This window comes from Hyalella azteca, unplaced genomic scaffold (assembly GCF_000764305.2).
Source record: "Hyalella azteca isolate HAZT.00-mixed unplaced genomic scaffold, Hazt_2.0.2 contig1888, whole genome shotgun sequence".
NCBI classification, from domain to species: domain Eukaryota; kingdom Metazoa; phylum Arthropoda; class Malacostraca; order Amphipoda; family Hyalellidae; genus Hyalella; species Hyalella azteca.
In genome coordinates this window covers 273,664-292,931 of record NW_025932183.1, presented here as the reverse complement: position 1 = coordinate 292,931, position 19,268 = coordinate 273,664, and the positions used below count along the sequence as shown (strand labels likewise).

The 19,268-nt window shown below is 43.0% G+C and overlaps 2 protein-coding genes across 2 annotated transcripts in view; one reads left to right on the top strand and one right to left on the bottom strand.

Annotated features, from left to right (window-relative positions):
* Positions 1-2,521, bottom strand: part of LOC108675098 (acidic phosphoprotein-like) — a 3,465-nt gene extending 944 nt beyond the window's left edge. Inside the window, exons 1-3 of the mRNA XM_018163082.1 lie at positions 2,495-2,521; positions 1,048-1,670; positions 536-588 (exon numbers count right to left, since the gene is read on the bottom strand). Coding sequence (XP_018018571.1) covers positions 536-588; positions 1,048-1,670; positions 2,495-2,521 — 703 coding nt within the window. The remainder of the gene's footprint in view (positions 1-535; positions 589-1,047; positions 1,671-2,494) is intronic.
* A 639-nt stretch (positions 2,522-3,160) lies between these two features.
* Positions 3,161-18,175, top strand: LOC108675097 (ribonucleoprotein PTB-binding 1; the record flags this gene model as incomplete). Its single annotated transcript, XM_018163081.2, is given in 7 exon segments — positions 3,161-3,311; positions 4,841-5,029; positions 5,520-5,767; positions 7,682-7,864; positions 8,566-8,670; positions 8,752-8,937; positions 12,334-18,175. Coding segments are annotated over 7 exon segments (2,262 nt in total), but the record flags the coding sequence as incomplete, so codon positions are not given.
* Between the last annotated feature and the right edge of the window lie 1,093 nt (positions 18,176-19,268).

Here is a 19,268-nt window from a genome sequence, read left to right as displayed (position 1 = left end):
CGTGTCCCCACGCTGTTGTCCCCATCACTCCCCCCGCGTGGGGATTGGTCCCCCTGATTTACGCAGACGCGGCCTCGACGCGCGTATGAGTTATTGAACCCCTGGGGGGGGTTACGTTCCCGGGGGGTTTGGGGTTCAGTATACACTTGACGGCTTAGGTTTATTGGAATTAAAGGGGTTAGGGGTTAAAATGCATGCAACGCGTTGGGTATACAGCTGCAACCTCATCCCCTTTCCATACCTCCCCATCTCTCCGCGACCGTCCAAAAAAAGTATTTTATGTCGCCAATATTTCTGACGATCCCGTAATATACTGTAGTATACCTTGATGATCCCGCAATATACCGTAATATAGTACCGTAATAGCGCGTAATATACCACTATAAACCGTAATATACCGTAATATGCCTGATACACCGTAATATGCCTCGTATACCGTAATATACCTCATACTATACCGTAATATACCTCACACACCGTAATATGAGGTATACCCAGCCCTCTTCCCCACCCCATTCCCCACCGTAATCCCCACCCCCTTCCTCATCTCGTATGGAATTTCTGACACATAATTTAACGCCTTCCCCTCTGTGGGGGGAGTGGGGGGGCTTGGGCAGAACAGTATGGGGGATGATTGCATTTGTGGCTTATAAACCCCCACATTTTATTACTTATGAACCCCCGTGAACCCCTGCCTTATATTACTTATGAACCCCCACATTTTATTACTTATGAACCCCCGTGAACCCCTGCCTTATATTACTTATGAACCCCCACATTTTATTACTTATGAACCCCTGCGTGTACCCCTTCCAGTTTTACTTATAAACCCCTTGAATGATTTGAACCCAAGTGAACCCCTTTAGAGGTTATGAACCCCCGTGAACCCTAATGTAGCCATAAAAATTTTCAACATGGCCCCCGCGTCACGGGAAGTTCCTGCTGACGTCCCGTGGGAAATTATCACGGGTGAGGCGGCAAAACGAGGGGCCGTGGGGCCCCACGGGGAAGGTTTCTCATTTCATCCCCACGGGGATACAATCTTACACCTCAGGGTTGGACCCTTGACCCACCTCAGGGATGGACCCTTGACCCACCTCAGGGATGGACCCTTGACCCACCTCAGGGATGGACCCTTGACCCACCTCAGGGATGGACCCTTGACCCACCTCAGGGATGGACCCTTGACCCACCTCAGGGATGGACCCTTGACCCACCTCAGGGATGGACCCTTGACCCACCTCAGGGATGGACCCTTGACCCACCTCAGGGATGGACCCTTGACCCACCTCAGGGATGGACCCTTGACCCACCTCAGGGATGGACCCTTGACCCACCTCAGGGATGGACCCTTGACCCACCTCAGGGATGGACCCTTGACCCACCTCAGGGATGGACCCTTGACCCACCTCAGGGATGGACCCTTGACCCACCTCAGGGATGGACCCTTGACCCACCTCAGGGATGGACCCTTGACCCACCTCAGGGATGGACCCTTGACCCACCTCAGGGATGGACCCTTGACCCACCTCAGGGATGGACCCTTGACCCACCTCAGGGATGGACCCTTGACCCACCTCAGGGATGGACCCTTGACCCACCTCAGGGATGGACCCTTGACCCACCTCAGGGATGGNGTGTCGTAAGCGGCCGTTACGGCGGCCGTAACGCTGCGATGTAAGAAAACGAATTTAAGCTGAAAATCTAATTTAATTATGCGAATTAAGAACAAAATGGCGCCTAAACTATTAAAAAATTAAAAACAACTTTAGTTTGCTCACGAGCTGCTCTATGATATACATGAAAAATGAATATATTAAATAAAATATGTGTGAAAATTTTACTTTTATTTCATGCTCTCACTTTGCATAGTTAATATGGTCTGAAAAAGTGAAGAATTCAAATAAAATTCGTTCAAAATTTAAAAGTTATCCTTTATTTATTTCATACATATTCAACTGAACATATCTTTCTGTTGACACATTAATACTGCTTGATTAGTAACGGGATACAAGATAACGGGATTTGATGTAACGGGATTCACAATAACGGCATTTTATGTAACGGGATTCAGTATAACGGGATTTGATGTAACGGGATTCCGTATAACGGGATTTGATGTAACGGGATTCAGGATAACGGGATTTTATGTAACGGTATTTTGGATAACGGGATTCTACGGCCGGGTTCACCCAATATTCTCTAATGCGTTGCACTAGAAGCAATATTGGACGGGACGGGGACTGTCATATGTTGCGAACCCTGTCTTGTTCTAATGAGATTCTAAGATTTAATCATTTAAGATTTTCTTAATTATTCCGGATAAATTTATTCTCCTGTTGAGGGTATTGTTGTCATTTATTTCTAAATCCATTATATGATGAACGAGCCTGGGGGCGTATATATAATATATATATATAATATAATATAATATATAATTATATAATATATAGAATATATATTATTATATATTTTTATATACCTAACCTGAAACTTTTTCAGGGGCGTTAGATGCTACCATCCTTTGCTTGTTTGTGCCACTGTTTCTATATTTGTTATCACTGAAAATCATTTTATTTTTGCTGAAGCCATAATTATTTTCATAAAAAAAGTTTGAGTCCCGTCGTAGTTCGCTATGAAAATTGTTTTAAAATGTTTTCGTAATAGAGGTAAATTATATATGTGTTTATTTATACTAGTGAAATTAACATTAACTCAACTTTACATCAAAAACAATCCACAATTCCTCGACTTGATGTTTTGAAAAAAAATGTGTTCGATTGAAGGATAGCTGCTGTGTCTATAACTAGTAAACTTTCCCGTTTTCTTCAGAATTATATCAGTTACCGGAAGGGCGTTTCTCGTTTTCTATAAGATATATCAGTAAGCGGAGAAAATTTCCCCCGTTTTCTACATAATATATGAGTTACCGTAAACACTTTCCCCGTTTTCTACATAATATATGAGTTACCGTAAACACTTTCCACGTTTTCTACATAATATATGAGTTACCGTAAACACTTTCCACGTTTTCTACGTAATATATGAGTTACCGTGGACGCTCTTCACGTTTTCTACGTAATATGTGAGTTACCGTAGACGCTCTTCACGTTTTCTACGTAATATTTCAATAACCAAAGAAAATGTTCGTTTTCTACAGACGGTGCGCGCGCTGCTGCCGGGGATACTCGTGCATTCAGTGCAGCTAAGCCCCGCCCCCGCGCCCCCCTCCTCCCTCACCGCCCACGTTCTCCTCGCCGAGCCTGACGTCATCGAGAACTGGACGGGCAAGAACAGCAGCAACGTCCGGGGTGAGTGGGGGTGTGAGGGTTGACTGCTGTGGGGTTAGGGAGAACAGCTTCAACGTCCGGAGTGAGTGGGGTGAGGGCTGCCTGCTGTGGGATACTGGGAGTGAGGGAGGACAGCAACGTTTAGGGTGAGCAGGGGTGAGGGTTAACTGCTGTCGGGGTTAGGAAGAACAGCAACAGCGGCCGGAGTGAGTGGGGTGAGGAGTGCCTGCTTTGGGGGTGAGGGAGAACTGCAGCAACGTCCGGGGTAAGTGGGTGTGAGGGATGACTGCTCTGGGTGTGAGGGTTGCCTGCTGTCGGGGTGATGGAGAACAGCAGGAACGTTTGGGATAACATCGTGGCCATGGGCGTTGTCTCCTCAATGAAAACCAAGCACCACCTGTTACGCAGTAAACCACCTCGGGAAGCACAGTTCATTTCCCGGTGTTGCTGGTGGGCGGAGCTTGGTGGTCGTTGAGGGTGGTGCTTGCAGCATGTTTTGGAAGAAACTAGTTAAAAAACGAACTAGTATCGGCTAAAAATTTTAGCCGATAGTAATACCAGCTAATATTACTTGATAGTAATTTTCCGGTTGATTTTCTCATTCAAAGGAAAGTAGCGAGGGGCGGATGTTCGCAATCGAAATAATTTTAGTTTGCGCGGCGACCAGCGGCTAGTAGGGCTGTAGCAGCCGTGGGTTGTGGGTGTGTGCTGCTCCTCTCCTTACGAAATAAAGTCATCCTACCCAGTTTTTTTACCCTCATTCTATGTTAATTGAAAAAGTTTTCGACTTCTTCAGCCATAATTATAACAATTTCACCAACTGCATCATCAAAAGCCTCTAAAACTCACTATTTTACTTATTATATCGATGCATATTCTTTCACCGTGCACACACCTCACTCGAAGGCTGCTAGCCACGCACTAGCAGGTGCGGATGATTTACTTTGTAGGGTTGCCAACTACCAAATCTTCACAAAAAGGCCAAAACTGGCAAAATGCAGCACTTATTATTTATTAGTAAATTGGCAATTTCAAGTGCAATAATTTAATTTTGAGGTTTTTATTCATTGAAAGTTACAATAAATTTAAAGCCAACATAGATTTTTTGTCGACCAATGCTATTGTAAAGAGACCCACATTATTAAATTTTGCCGGAAAAATGCCAAACTGGCAACTTTTGCGGACGACAGAAGGCAGTATTAGCCGATAGTATTAGCGGCTAGTACTTCCCACTTCAAATATCGGGCTAAAATTAGAATAAAAATACTCAAATTTAATTTTTAATTATAAATTTTATCAAAATCTTCATCTCTAATTATAAATTGTATCAAAATCTTCATTTGTACTTATCAATTTTATCAAACTCATCAAAAACAATGACTAAAAAATCAGCTGATCCTAACCCGATATTCGAAGCGAATAATCGAATATTACTGGCCGCTTATACTGTCCTCTTTGAAACACCCAAGTGTTTCAAGTGTTTCAAACACCCAAGTGTTTCAAAGCAGGGGGCATTTTTCTCTCAGTGTAAGCACATTTCCTCCCCCCAGGTCCCCCGCGTATCCCCCACACCCTCACCCTACGGGGGCACCAGATGAGCGTCACTCCCTCCAGCACCGACAACCTGCTGTGCGTCACTAGCCTGCCACTAGACACTAGTGACGAGCAGTTCAACCAACTAGTTACTAGTGTCGCCGGGCCTCTCACCTACGCCTTCCTCATGCGCTCCGAGACCACTGGTGGGTGACTAGTGACGGGGGAACTAGTTACCACTGGTGGGTGACTAGTGACGGGGGAACTATAGTTACAACTGGTGGGTGACTAGTGACGGGGGAACTATAGCTGTCTCTTATACACATCTAGATGTGTATAAGAGACACGCAGGGGCTAGTAAGGGGTACGGACTAGTGCTCTACCCTAATCCCCCTCCCCCCCCGCAGGGGCTAGTAAGGGGTACGGACTAGTGCTCTACCCTAATCCCCCTCCCCCCCCGCAGGGGCTAGTAAGGGGTACGGACTAGTGCTCTACTTTAACCCCCCTCCCTCTCCCCCTGCTGGGGCTAGTAAGAGGTACGGACTAGTGCTCTACCCTCACCCCCTCCCCCCACGCAGGGGCTAGTTAACCCCTCCCTCCCCCCCGCAGGGGCTAGTAAGGGGTACGGACTAGTGCTCTACTCTCACCCCCTCCCCCACGCAGGGGCTAGTTAACCCCTCCCTCCCCCCCACGCAGGGGCTAGTAAGGGGTACGGACTAGTGCTCTACCAATCACGGGACGCGGCGCTACAAGCTCGCTCGCTATTGGACGGTCGCAGCTACGGCGGTTGTGTGCTGAGCTGTGATTGGCTGGAGCCCAACATCGTGACGTTTTCATCCCTCCATTCCTGTTGCGTCGTCGTCGACAATTTGCCCAAGGACTATAGGGAGCTTGGCGAGTTTAGGAAGATCTTCAGCAGAGTCGCCAACCCGCCATACTGCCAGGTAGGTCCCAGTGAAAATTTAGAGTCGCGGCAGCTTCTGATTTGGATCACTATACCAGAAGCTGGGACGACTCTAAATTTTGTTGGGGGTGGTGCATCAGCACGCTCAGAAATGGATGTGTTATGTTGTACAAATAGTGACGTACTTTCTTACCCGCAGCACGAGCTGAAATTCCCAGTAAAAATTGACAGGCGTGTCAGCTTCTGATTTGGATTACTACCAGAAGCTGGGGCGACTCTAAATTTTGTTAGGGGAGCTGGCGTGGCACTGATACGCCCGTTTCCCGGGCCAAAGTGGGTCAGGATGACTCACAAAAATACAAAAAGTGCATCGCTATTTGGACAATGTCTCGTACATTTCTCTGAGTGTGTTGATTGGGCTAACTGCTTCAAACGCTAATTTATTTTGATGAGATGTAAGCGCCGATAAATTTTGCTGTGTAATGAAGAATAAAATAATTTATACCTTATTGATAGTTCTCTCCACAGTTTTCTGTCATAATTTCCAAATAATGATGAGGTTTTTGGTCCAGATTACTGCATTTGATGAGTCTAAAACAATGTAAAAAAAATGTTCTGTCCTAACAAAATTCGGGTAGCGCTTCTGCCCTAGAATTGTTTCACTCTGCTAGATGTTATTCTGGGTCTGCCTAATTGGCCACCCGATCGAAATCATCGTCATGTCGGAATCCCCTTTCTGACATTATGGTCGCCTGAGAGTGAGAAATGAGTTGACCGAGCAACTGCAAACTGCCCAGAGGCTGCTCTTGAGCCGAAGCGAACATGCCCTAACAAAATTTAGAGGTGGGCCCCACTCTGTAACAGGTGCCGCCTAGGACTCGGGGAGCGCGTAAATCAGCCGCTCATTGTCTTCTACGGCTCAGGGTCCGAAAGGGCAGCCTCTGGACAGCTTGCAAGCTCTGTGTGACTCGGCTCGGCCAACCCTTGTCATACTCTCAGGCGACTATAAAGTTGGCAAGGAGATTCTGACCAGAAGCTGTTTTCGATCGATCGAGTTATAAAACAGACCCGGGAAAACTTTAGGCCGAGTCTAGCGACTTCTGAGACGAAGCCCAGGCGCTTCCCGAATTTTGTTAGGGCAGAGAGGCTGATTTGTGCGGCAGCACCTGAGTGATAGGCAGCCCCTGTTGCGGAGTTGAGCCTGCATCTAAATTTTGTTAGGTTAGTTAGTGTGGAACACAAATTTTCAGATAAAATAGTGTCAGTTTATTTACTGATACTAGTTCAGCTGGTAACAGCTAGTAGTCTGGCAATTATTAACCAAGTAATGAAATACGCACTGTGATATTTTCATGTCTTCTAGAAAAGAGTACCTATAATGTTTAATTTTTCAAACGTGGATAAGATCACATAAAATATCAGGACACTCCTCTCTTTAACTCTACTTTCCCTAAAATTTATTCTAACCCTGCTTCTCTACGCTCCCCTCCATCCTTTACACCCCACACCCCCCCCTCTCTAGCATTCCTTCTCAACCCCCCTCCCCCTCACAATCCTCCATCGAAATCCTTTCTCCCCCAACTTTTCTTTACAACCCCCACCCTAAACCCTTTTCCTCATGATCCCCTCTTTCAAAACCTCCTGTGAAACCCTCGTATCCCCCAGCTGGCCCTGAATTCAGGGTAGTTCCCCCCTTTTTAGCGCATTTTCTCATTTATGGAAAAAATGTCCTATTGTGGTCCGTCTGTCCGTCCGTTTGTCTGTCTGACCGTCTGTCTGTCCGTGACCTCAAGTTTTCGTCGTCGAGAAAATGCGCTCTCTGTCACTCACTGCAGTGAGTACTGAGTTATATTTTTTACAACTTCCGTTCTAATCCCCCATGTCCCACAGGTTGTTCTAACCTCAGGGATTTACCCCCTCACTTACATTCCCCCTAATCCCCCATGTCCCCCAGCTTGCCCTGACGGCCGGGGGAAGTCAGCAGTGGGGGCTGATAGAGTGGGGGCGGTGGGAGGAGGCCGAGGCCACGGTAGAGGCGCTGCAGGGGCGCCTCATCCACGGCCGCCCCGCGCGCCTGCGCTACGCCGCGCCTGGCAAGCGCGCCATCAACCTCTACAGCAAACTGCTTAATGATCGCGTGAGTTAAGGGGCTATTGTAACTTATAACTTATTACAAAACATAATTACTACTTATATTAAGATATAAAAAATGTTAACACCCTCTCCCTCCCGCACACTAAACCAGAGGGAGTCCTGCATTATTTCTGCTACTAGGAAAACTTGCGTTGAAATTTCTGTCAAGTTTTAGTTCAGTGGGGCGACGGTATTGTAACATATAATACCGCGTGAGTGAAGGGGCTATAATAATAATAATAATAATAATACTGCTAATAATAATAATAATAATAGCGGCTTCATTGTTTATTAGGCCGTAGGCCTGTCACCGATTCTTAACATCGCAGAACATTCACAGCTTGTTGCGGTCTCGAACTTCGCAACTCACTGCTTCAATTTTTGCTTTGCTTAACCGACTGGCCTCCTTGCCGGGTAACTTATAACTTATTACGACATTTAATTGCTACTTATATTAAGATATTATACAAAACTATTATTGCTAACTTTCTTTAACTAATCACCCTAACAAAATTTAGAGTCGCCCCAGCTTCTGGTAATCCAAATCAGAAGCTGCCGCGTCTGTAAATTTTAACTGGGTATAAGGAACTATGATTTGAGGGTAACTTATAAACTTTTTAAACATATAATTACTACTTATACTAACATATTATACAATACTATTATTAATAACTTCTATTAAATAATTATAACTATTTTGGGCAGCGGGTGACTGGCTCCGCCCCCACGGCGGCGCTGTTGCCAGAGCCTCCCGTCAACAAGGTGTTCTCCCAGCTGCACAACCTGACCAAGAGCAACCCCGCCTGTGGGTGATGGGGGATCTTTGGGTGCTGGGGAGGGTTGGGGGCCGTGGCCCATACTTTCAAAAAAAGTTAAGAGATCGTAAGTTAGGATAATGTACGTACCCTCCTTGCGGTTCTCATGGCCGCCTTCACGCGTCCCCGCGGGGGACCCAATGACCCCTCCGTGAGCAGCGTACTCAATGACCCCCAGCTCGTCACCTCTATAACCAACATCATCAACGGCAGCAACAACAACAGCAACAATGAAGATAAGAACAGCAATGGCACCGCGAAGGTAAGGTCTTTCTCCAACTTCATTAATTTCTTTTACATGTTACTTGTCTTTCCTTATTCCGATTTCTATTTTCTTCGTTGTGTTTTCATTGCCATTTTTCATTTTACTATTTCTTGTGACTCTTCATCCAAATTTTGTTTTCCCATCATCCATAATTATTTATTTCCGTGAAAGTTTCTTCCACCATATTGCCCCTAATTATTCATAGTGTCACTTATGCTCCGTGAGTCTAACACGGAGAAAAGTGCGTCTACACTCATGGAAATGAAAGAGACTCTGTTGGGGGTGGTGCATCAGCACGCTCAGAAATGGATGGGTCATTTTGTCCAGATAGTGACGTGCTTTCTTACCCGCAGCACGAGCTGATAATAGATTCCTGAAATTCGAACTACCAGAAGTTGAACTTAGAATTTTTTTTCAAAAAGACCCGCCACGCCCTATCAAAATTTTGAGTTGGTGGCGACCTTGAATTAGGAAGCGCCTAGGACTCGGACCGAACGTAAATCAGCTTCTCTATGTCCGTTTATTGGTCTACATTCCGGCCAACGAATCAGACAGCTACAAGCGCCTGGTCCTTATTCTGCCAACTCTTGCCCTACTCTCAGGAGACCATAAAGTCGGCCAGGAGGTTCTGACTAGTCGCTGATTGCGATCAGGCGGCCAACTTACCCAGAATAACTCTAACGCGAACATAGCAACTCTGGGGCTCAGGCTGAAGCATACCCCGAATTTTGTTAGGGCGGCTCATGTTTTGTTTGAGGCTCTGCCTCATGCCTCTTGTAAACCTCTTATCATGCCTCTTGTAAATCTCTGCCCATCTATCCCTACGTAGCTTCATCCCCTGTCGTGCCCTGGAATTAAAATGTGGGCATTTAAATGAAAGTTTTGACAGGTAACGAAATCGACGCTCTTTCCGCATTTTCTTAAAAAGTCGGAAGAAGCGATATCAATTGAATGAATTGAAATTAATTTGAGAAAATTAAATCGAATTGAAGCTAGAATTTTCCTTTTGAATTTGATTTGATAAGTTAGAAGAAAAATTTAATTTGTTTTAGCAAAGTGACCGCTCTGTATGAAATTTTCATCTACGATTTACTCGAATATCACGCAGAAATTTATATGGGTTAATTTAGTTATAGGTAATTCTCCAACTTGCTCATAGTGGTTCCAGAAATTCAAATTTCCGCGCATTCCTATGAATTTTTCAGAAAAAGACAAGAATGAGGAGGATTCGAGAGTGGCATGTTCGAACGAAAGCTCCTGCCGCGGTGTTCAAATGTTTAGTTACGCAACGTTCAAATATCGACGAACCTTTTACTATTTTCTGGGCGTCATCCTGACTCTGTTTGACTCAAAAGCGCATTACTGCCACGTGCAAAAAGTCTCACTATATAGTCGGTTAACACGTTGACTCCGAAGTGGTACATATGCGTACCACGAAATGTATTTCTCCAGGACGTAGTGATACATAATTCATGTTGCCTAAAATCGGCCAAATCCGAGAACAAAAAAGGCCAAAAAAGGCCGATAACTCAATATATACTAGTTTATTTGTAGGTTCCGCTATAAAAATTCCATCTATTTTCTTTTTGCAGTATTTAAAATTTAATTAGGAAGTACCCCTATCATAAATTTTAGCCGGCCAACGCAATTGAGAAAAACTAAATCACGGAATTTGTCCGGAAAAAATGACTGTCTGGCAACCCTGCTTGAAAAAAAGTACAAAAAAATGAAATAATAGTACATGATGAAGCAATCGTAGTCAACGTGTTAAAATGACCCAATTATTTTTATGAATGCAGGTCTCGCCATGACTTTGTTCATCTGAAGCTCGCAAGACCAATTCTCGGTACACATACACTAAAATAAATAAATGTATCATTTTGATCAAATAGTGACACACTTTCTTACCAACGAGCACTAGGCGGACGTATCAACGATACGCTCTTTAGCCGGGCCAAGCTGTGTCGGGATGACCTACACTAGCTAAGAAATTTTGGACAAATAATATCTTATTTCCATGAGTGTTGAATGTGCTCGTCCTGTGTTTGGATTTCCATACAAAACCCATCAATAAATATTATATTATCAGTCATTATTATCATTACATTATTATCATTTTATTATTATCATTTTATTAATATCATTTTATTATTATAATTATGTATTATCAACATTGTTTTCATATCATAAACAATGTTTTGTTAACGTAATCTTGTTTTCTTTTAATGATGTAAAATTACTCGAGAAATAACTTTTTTTCTTGAAATTTTTCATTTGTAACAATATATATAAAATCAGTTATTTATCTAACAATTATTAATTTGTTTGATAATCAAAAATTTGATGGATCAAAATGAGTATTTATGTAATATTATCACCGATTTTCAGATATATATTTTTTCTGGTCTATTCACCAGCATTATCGGATCTCTTTATTCCCCTTTCACATCAAATTAAGTTGTACTACTCCTTCTCTGTTGCTCTATCTTTCTTTTTCTCTTTTGTGTCCTTATTTCCCTTTCATCTTCAATTCATGTTCATTTCTTCCTCTCTTTATCTCCCTCTCCCTTTTCATTCTCAGTTGACGTTTCTATTCTAACCCTTCCCTCTTCCTTCCATTTTCCCCTTCCCTTTCTTTCCATAATTTCCTTCCTCTTCCTGCCCTCTCTTTTCATCCTTTCCTTTCTCTTCCTGCCCTCTCTTTTCATTCTTTCGTTCCTTCCTTCCCTTTCAAACCTCTTCGATCTCTTTTTCACTTCATGTCCGTTCTATTTTTCCTCCTTCCCTGCCTTTCTTTCTTGCGTCTGTTGTTACTTCTCTTCTACCTTATTTTTCACCCCCTTCTCATTTATACATCTCTCATGCGTTCCATCTTCTCATATCTTGTCACTTTTCTCCACTCCCTCTGATTCTCCCTCCAAGATTTGATGTACATAACCTCCCTAACTTCACCTGCGAAGTAGAACTGTTACTTTATTCGCTCTCAACTGACAGTTTATATCACCTGTAACTGTGCTGTAATTGTACGCTAACGATGCTCTAAAATCTGTTGTACAAATCTCAACCATAACTGCCGCGCACGCTGCAGTCGCGACATTTGTGCCATCATGTTATGCTAACTTCGAATTTCTTTCTCTCTACCTGTCGCCATCTTGATCCGCTGTCATCTTCTTGTCAACTGTCAACTGGTGCCCCCTTGTCAACTGACGCCCTTGATGCCCGTGTCATCTGGTACCTCTCTTGTCAACTGGTGCCCCGTATCAACGATGCCCCGTGTCAACTGATGCCTTCGTGTGCCCATATAACCTGACACGTCCTTTATGAACCGTCAACTTGATCCTATCTTGTCACCAACAACCAATTACTTCAAAATTCACAAATTCCTGCTAACAGGGAAACGGCCTTTTGCCCACACCTGATTCAGCAAGCAAGGGGGAAAGTGACCTTAGCAATGCCGTTCAAACGGAACAGACGAACATTGTTCCTGCTCTAAGTGGCCTTTTGGACTCTGTTGGCGTTGTCAGCAACAGTGGTGGAGGCGGTACAAGTAACAGTTCCAATGGAGTTCATGCTACTGAAAAGAGCCCAAGCTGCGGAGTAGACGCCATTCTGAACGATACCGCGGGCTTGCAAAGATTATTGGGAGTTCTTGACGCTCCCTCTGGAGGTTCTCCGTCTCTTTCTGGATCCCATACTGCCTTGCCCAGCGTTCCCGCCCAAAATGGGATTCATAATGGCCTTACCCCCCAAATGGGAGGGATTCCCGCTGGGTATGGGTCAACCCCCGTACCTGTATCGAGCGCGTATGTGGGCGTTGCTACTTCGGCAGCTTCAGTCCCTCCTAACGGGATTGGCGCTTCTGCTTATTCTCCACTCGGAGGTTTGGTGCACCCGCACTTGTCTCCAGCCATGGACATGTATGGGTTGGCATCTCATCCCCTTCTTCCTCATTTGTACCCCCCGCAACCGCCCCCAACTGCTGTGTACCCGCCACATTCCACTACGATGTCGATGTTACTAAACGCTGCCAACGCATCAAAGCAACATCAGGACCAAATGTTATTACCACCTGCTGGTCACCAACTGATGCAACAACAGGGGACCATGGATCATTCGTATCTCTTGCACCAGCTTTCTTCAACTCACGCCGGTGGTTCCCTTGCACCTGTTCTCTCTTTCGCCACAGCGGGAGGGCTTGGCTCTGCAGTTTCCTTAGTACAATCTAACGCGCTTGCTTCAGCTGGAACACTTGGAGCCGCTGGTGACCATCTATCAGCGAGCCACAGGTTCATGACACCATCTTTGTACCAACTGACCCCAGCACGGTCCATAGCTTCGCCAGGTGGTTATGGCACGCCAGGACTCATGTCGTACGCCGCAGCTAGTGCGCCAGGAATTCCCACGGCTTCGCCTGCAGTGGACGGCACCTGGGGAAGTTACAACACCCCCCTTAAGAGGAAGAGCAGTGGCGGACGGATGCTCCCAAGTCCAGAACCCTCCCCTGAAGGTGGGTACGTGGGGCAGCACTCGCAGGGCATCGGAGGACATTACCAGAGCTCGTACCTCAACCGCAAGCGCTCGCGCAGAAACTGAGCCACGTGCCGCACCTTCTTTTGCACCACAGGGGCCTTCTTCAGAATCGTCTAGCCCTTCTGTGGTCTTGAGAACCCTATTTAGGTTTTCCCTTACTCGTCATTATCGTTATTTGGGCAGCTTATTGACCAGCCGGGCCTTTTTTGGACAGCATATGGGCTATTACTGATCCTATAAAGAACCATCACTAGACTTACTGGTAGGTTCTCCCTGCCACCTTGTGATGAATTTTTTGACCAGAAGTGCAGCTTTGATCTCGAAGGCGTTTTTTGATAGCCCCTTCCTTTTCCCTCTTCGGTCCCATCTCTTCCTCCCTTACGAAATTGCTTGATGAACTTAGCGGCAAGTATAAAGTTTGTGATGTTATCTAGGGGGCTAGGACCTCCTGCTAGCCATTTGCTGAGGGCATTTGTACTTACTGAATGATCTGTCAAGTTCACTTTTAGGAAAACATTACTTGAGACAAAGTTACTTATTATATACACATATCTTTTAAATAAGAGCTGCAGCTTCTGACTCATAGGGCAGTTCTACGTGAATATTGAGTGAATAACGTTTACGGTTGAGGTGTGAATGTGGTTCTATGGATAAATGAGTTGTCATCCACGCCCTTTTCGTAATTTACGAATGCGAGTAGATTAATTATTCTTGTCTACGATGGATTTATTCAAGATTTTTCTAGATTCTACCTAGTGATCGACGAAGCAGCTTAGTATTTTCAAATTTAGGTAGACTCCACTCGTTATCTACTTGATACGTAGATTTTTATTAGCCTTTCTACTTAAAGTTGACGTAGACCAAGGTAGACCTTGTTGCCGTTGCGCGGTCATTCGTTAAGTGCCTGAGTAGATCATCCCGGTGGTGTGGGATGCAAGAGGAGTCGTTGGAATGTGGGGTGCAAAGACGACCCTTGGGTTTGGGATGCAGCTAGAGGCGTCCTGGGGATGTGGGGTGCCGGGACGACATGGTAAAGTATAGGGTGTAAAGCCGCGGTGTTTATGCAAGTTCTTCTTAAAATCTTTGGGGTGGTGCAGGGATGTCCTGCGGGTTGTGAATTTCTGGTGCGTCCTGGTGATGTTCGTGTGCAAGGACGTCCAATGAGTCCTTGAGTTTAACGTGTAGACGCACATTGGTTATGCAATTTTTTATATATACCTCCTTAAAACATGAATCCCTTACCTCAACCCCCCACTTCTCCTAGCGATGGTCCAAGTTATCCTGTTTAGTTGCTTGATTTAACCCATAGTTCTTCTTGTTAAGAAATAAGGGAAACCTCATACTAGAGATTGTGCGTGAATACCTACCACCTTTCTTGTTTTCTGTCGTCCTCTATTGTGCTCCACGGCACAAAAAAATTCATTATGCGCAATTTATCTTAAGGAAGTGCTAGTGTGAAAAATAGCCAAAGTTTCTGACATTTTTCTTTTTTCATTAAAATGGAGGTCCGCTGCGGCATTTGGATCATTCCCTTTTGTTTTCTGTGTTGCACGTGACAAATTTCTTGTGTGAACGTCATTTTTATTTTGAAATCTGTCTTTTCGGTGTTGGACGCCATCTTTTTATGTTGGACGCCATCTTGTTTATGTTGGACACCATTTTGTTATGTTGGACGCCATGTTGTTTATGTGATGGAGAATAATATCTATGCTGGCATATCGCGCATGTATGTTACCTAACGTACCAAGATATAACGTGTTGGTGTTGTGTCAACCTAGTATACTAACTAGTAGGTGCATTGAGAGCTATATCAATATTGTAACGTATACACCAATTTGTATAGTGCTACGAGGTATATACATCGAAATATAATTGGGGATATCATGTTAACATTGAGGAATTGGGCGAGAAACAAAGGCTATGAAGATTGCCAACTTTGCAGTAGGGTTACGCGATATGGGAAAGGGATCGGAGGGATTATCCTCTTCGTGATCACTTTAAAAAGGTAACAATCTGCAGTCAAGGGAATGTATTTTGAAATAAATGTCTCCCCTTGAAACCCCCTTTGCTGCTGGTGGTTACTCAGAGGACAACGTGAATTCATTTCATCGTGTTTTTTTTTGCTTAAAGAAACATATCGCTAAAACTGAATAATTTTTCCATGTTATGTTTCCAAGGGGTATATTTCCAATCTAGGGTGAAGTAAGTTTTCAGAATAAGGTACAAGGGATGGGTGGGTGGTACATCCTTTACGTTAACACGTTATAGTCACAATATAATATAAATTTGAGTCTTATAATTTCACAGAACTACCGTATTCCCATATCATTGAAACTGGCATTAAAACTATTATGAATAGACTATAGGAACGGAAAGTGTTTTACTTGATTTATTTTAGCTAAAGTTGATATGGATAATAATTGAAGGACCTCTGGCTACCACCGCGGATAAGTGAGCTTGAGCAGTGTCTATAAATTTATCTATAAATTTATTGATCAATTAACATGATTCTTGCATTAGTCATAGACGAATTAAAAGTTTGCTACTCTCGTGCCCTTCCTCGTGTCTACATCTTTATAAAATTCTGTTCTTCATGTCTTGGGTGCCAACTTGTTTTTACAGCGTCTTGGACGTCATCTTGTTTTGAGTTTGTGCGCCTATGACCTCTTCGAGTCGCTTTTTCTGTTCAATTTACAACGTTAATTAAAATTTGTTTCTTGGGAGATGCCCAGACCGTCTGTTTCCTTGTGTGTACGTATGTGGGATGCACATACGCTCTTCTTTGTGTACGTAATCCGATTTTAATTTGTATTAAACCACTTCCTGCGAAGGTGTATGATCTGCAGAATTAGGTTTTACATATGACCTTATAGGTCACTTATATAACTGGCTTTTACTTGCCTTGTAGATACTCCTCATCTACTTAATTATTGGAATTAAATTCTTCATCTTCTCGTTCTCCTTCTCTTTTTTGAATCTCTTGCTATACTTGAATTTTTAGAAATGTTTTAGCTTAGATTTTTGCACTAGTTTTAGCGTTTGAATTAATTTACTTTTTTTACTGTCTTCTTAAGTTTCTTAACTGAAAATACAGAATCTAAACTAAAGTACCCAATTGTGTACTGCATTAACTGATTTGTTTGATTCTTTGTATAATGATTATACGATTTTTGTCATGATCCTCTAATTCCGGGGCAGCCATCTTGTGTGTATTGCCGCCATCTTGTATGTGCTGCCTCCATCTTGTCGTCGTTTTTCCAACGCAATGGGGGTGTTACTGTTTTGAAATTTTCTTCATTTATCCTGTATCATCTTGCTTCATAATTTCTCTCACCCTTCTATTACATTTCACCATAAGTTCCAACTCCAACCTAACGCACACCATTTTAAGCGTAGAAAGTTGTGACGTCGTCAGCTCCCGGACTTCCATCAGAAGATCGATCTTTCTTCTTTAATTATTTGTAAGGCATTACTAAACTATTGTGACGGCATAGGACCAGTAGGTATAAGTGTGCTAGTTATAAGAAGGTAATATTATCATGTTATTATCACCTACAGGACTCTGGACGGCATTGTAACCTAAGCTTTTTAATGACCCTTTATGGTTTATGATCTTATAACAATAATTGTATGTGCGCTACTTATACTCGAACAAATACTGAACAAATACTTTATAATCTCATTTATATTGTATCTGCGTCTCAAAAATATCGCGTGGAAGTCAATGATTCAATTGGCGTAGGGAAAAGTTCAATTTCTCGTTATAAGCACTTCATTGTGAAATTCTAATTAGATTAGATAGCGTTTACCTTTCTAATTACTCTACTTTTTACTTGTTTAGCTTTGTAATTACAAGACTATCTACAACAATGTATAATTCCCATCTATCTAATTTGTACTAAAAGACCTGTACTCGGGGTGATTGGGGAAGTGTTATTCGCCACCACCTTGTTTGGTGCTCTCGACGCCATCTTGTCTGGTGCTCCGACGCCATCTTGTTTCTAGCGAGCGACGTTTATTTTCAAAATACAATTTTCATTAATGTCCACCCTGCGTCATCTCGTTCCTTGTGCTCGCATTTATCGTGTTTTTAGTAAATGATACTATTTTCCTTATCGTGTTTTACGTAAATGACGCTGTTTTCCTTCATTTTATCTAATTAAACGTCATTTTGATGCCGTGGAAGGTGCGTCTTCGACACCATCAGTCGCCATGGCGTGTCTTGTGATTGTATAGACGAATTGTTAGTAGATAATTGAGACTGATACCATTCTGGAAGCCTCATCTATACTATATAGTGACTTACTATATCCTGGTACCACCTTGTTCCTATAGTGGCCTATACGCTACCTATCTTCCAACACTATATGCATCAACCTATAGCGCCCTATCTACTTCCACCGGCGACATCTTGTTTCTAAAGACAGATGTTATCTTCCTGTTCTATTTAACCCTGGATGAGGTCAGCCTCGCGCCATCTTTTTTCTATAGGGACTAAATCTATATTTTACTACTGCATCGACAAGTTTAGGTCTCTTTTTATGGACATTAATCCCTCGCGTTGCCTTGCTGACCACAGTCCTCTCGACCAATCAGAGCTTCCCTCTCAAGCACCTTTGGAAGAATATTGTCTTCTTAATTGTTGTTATTGTTGCCGTCTTCAGTTGCAATGCAGAAACTTGAGGCGAATAAAAAATAAAATTATTTTACTGTTTTTATTCATCCTTTTTCGATCGAGATTGAATTTTTAGCGTTTTTTGGTTTCAATGATCAAAATTGAATCATAGAATTTATTATTGCATGACAAAATGGCAGTCGAAAAATAGTTTTCGAACAAAACGTTATTTTGCATCTTCATTTCGTTTTATATAATTAAATGAGCCATTTCTTCAGAAAAAGAGTTTGAATAAAGTTTGGTAAACGTTAAAATAAGTTAGCTTCGTAAAAAAATCGAATAGATTGTATCGGCGTTTTAAAGAATCATATCGCATGTTGAAATTGTTGATGCAATAAAGTGAAAGAAATGACACGAAAATATTCTCGAGTTCGATACCTTACATACGTTGAAGTGAGATCATTCCGATCGAATTTTTTCTGATGACCGTTTAATATCGTTTTTCGATGACAGTTTAATAAATGAAAAACATACACCGTTTAACACCCGGCTGCTGCATATGTAACTCCGGTAGGGCAGTTATTTCCACGCAGGTCATTGCAGCGTGAAAGAAAGCAAAATGAATTAAATTAGCCTTATACGAAACGAAATAATTCACAATACCGATATTACGTGTAGAGCGATGATGAAGAAGTCTTTTGAACAACATTTTTAGGGAGTCACGGAGGTGCATGGTGCTGCTGGTGTGGTGGCGGCGGTGCTGCTGGTGGAAGGTAAGTTTTCTTCCAATCTACCTTTTCTCTAAGTATGTATTGCTAGCTCATTCATACTTGAAGGCCTCATGACGAGAGATTTAAGTCTAATTAATTTCTCTAAGTATGGGTTTGCTTTCTTATAGAAGATCCATCTGTGAAGTCTCAGGACATTTTTGTGTCAAGGGTGTTCATCATTCTGCTTCTATAGAATACAGAGTTTAAAAAATCTGTCTTTTTTATCAATATCCATTTGTAATATATCCGTTCATTTAATAATTATTTGTAATTTCCATACATTACAGACCAAGACCATTCTTTCCGTTGTGTACTTTGAACATACTCGTACATAAGTAAATACTGGCTGAGCCTAAACTGATGGAATCCTCGGACATGAATGAACATACGAGTAAAATGGTCAGTCACCAATA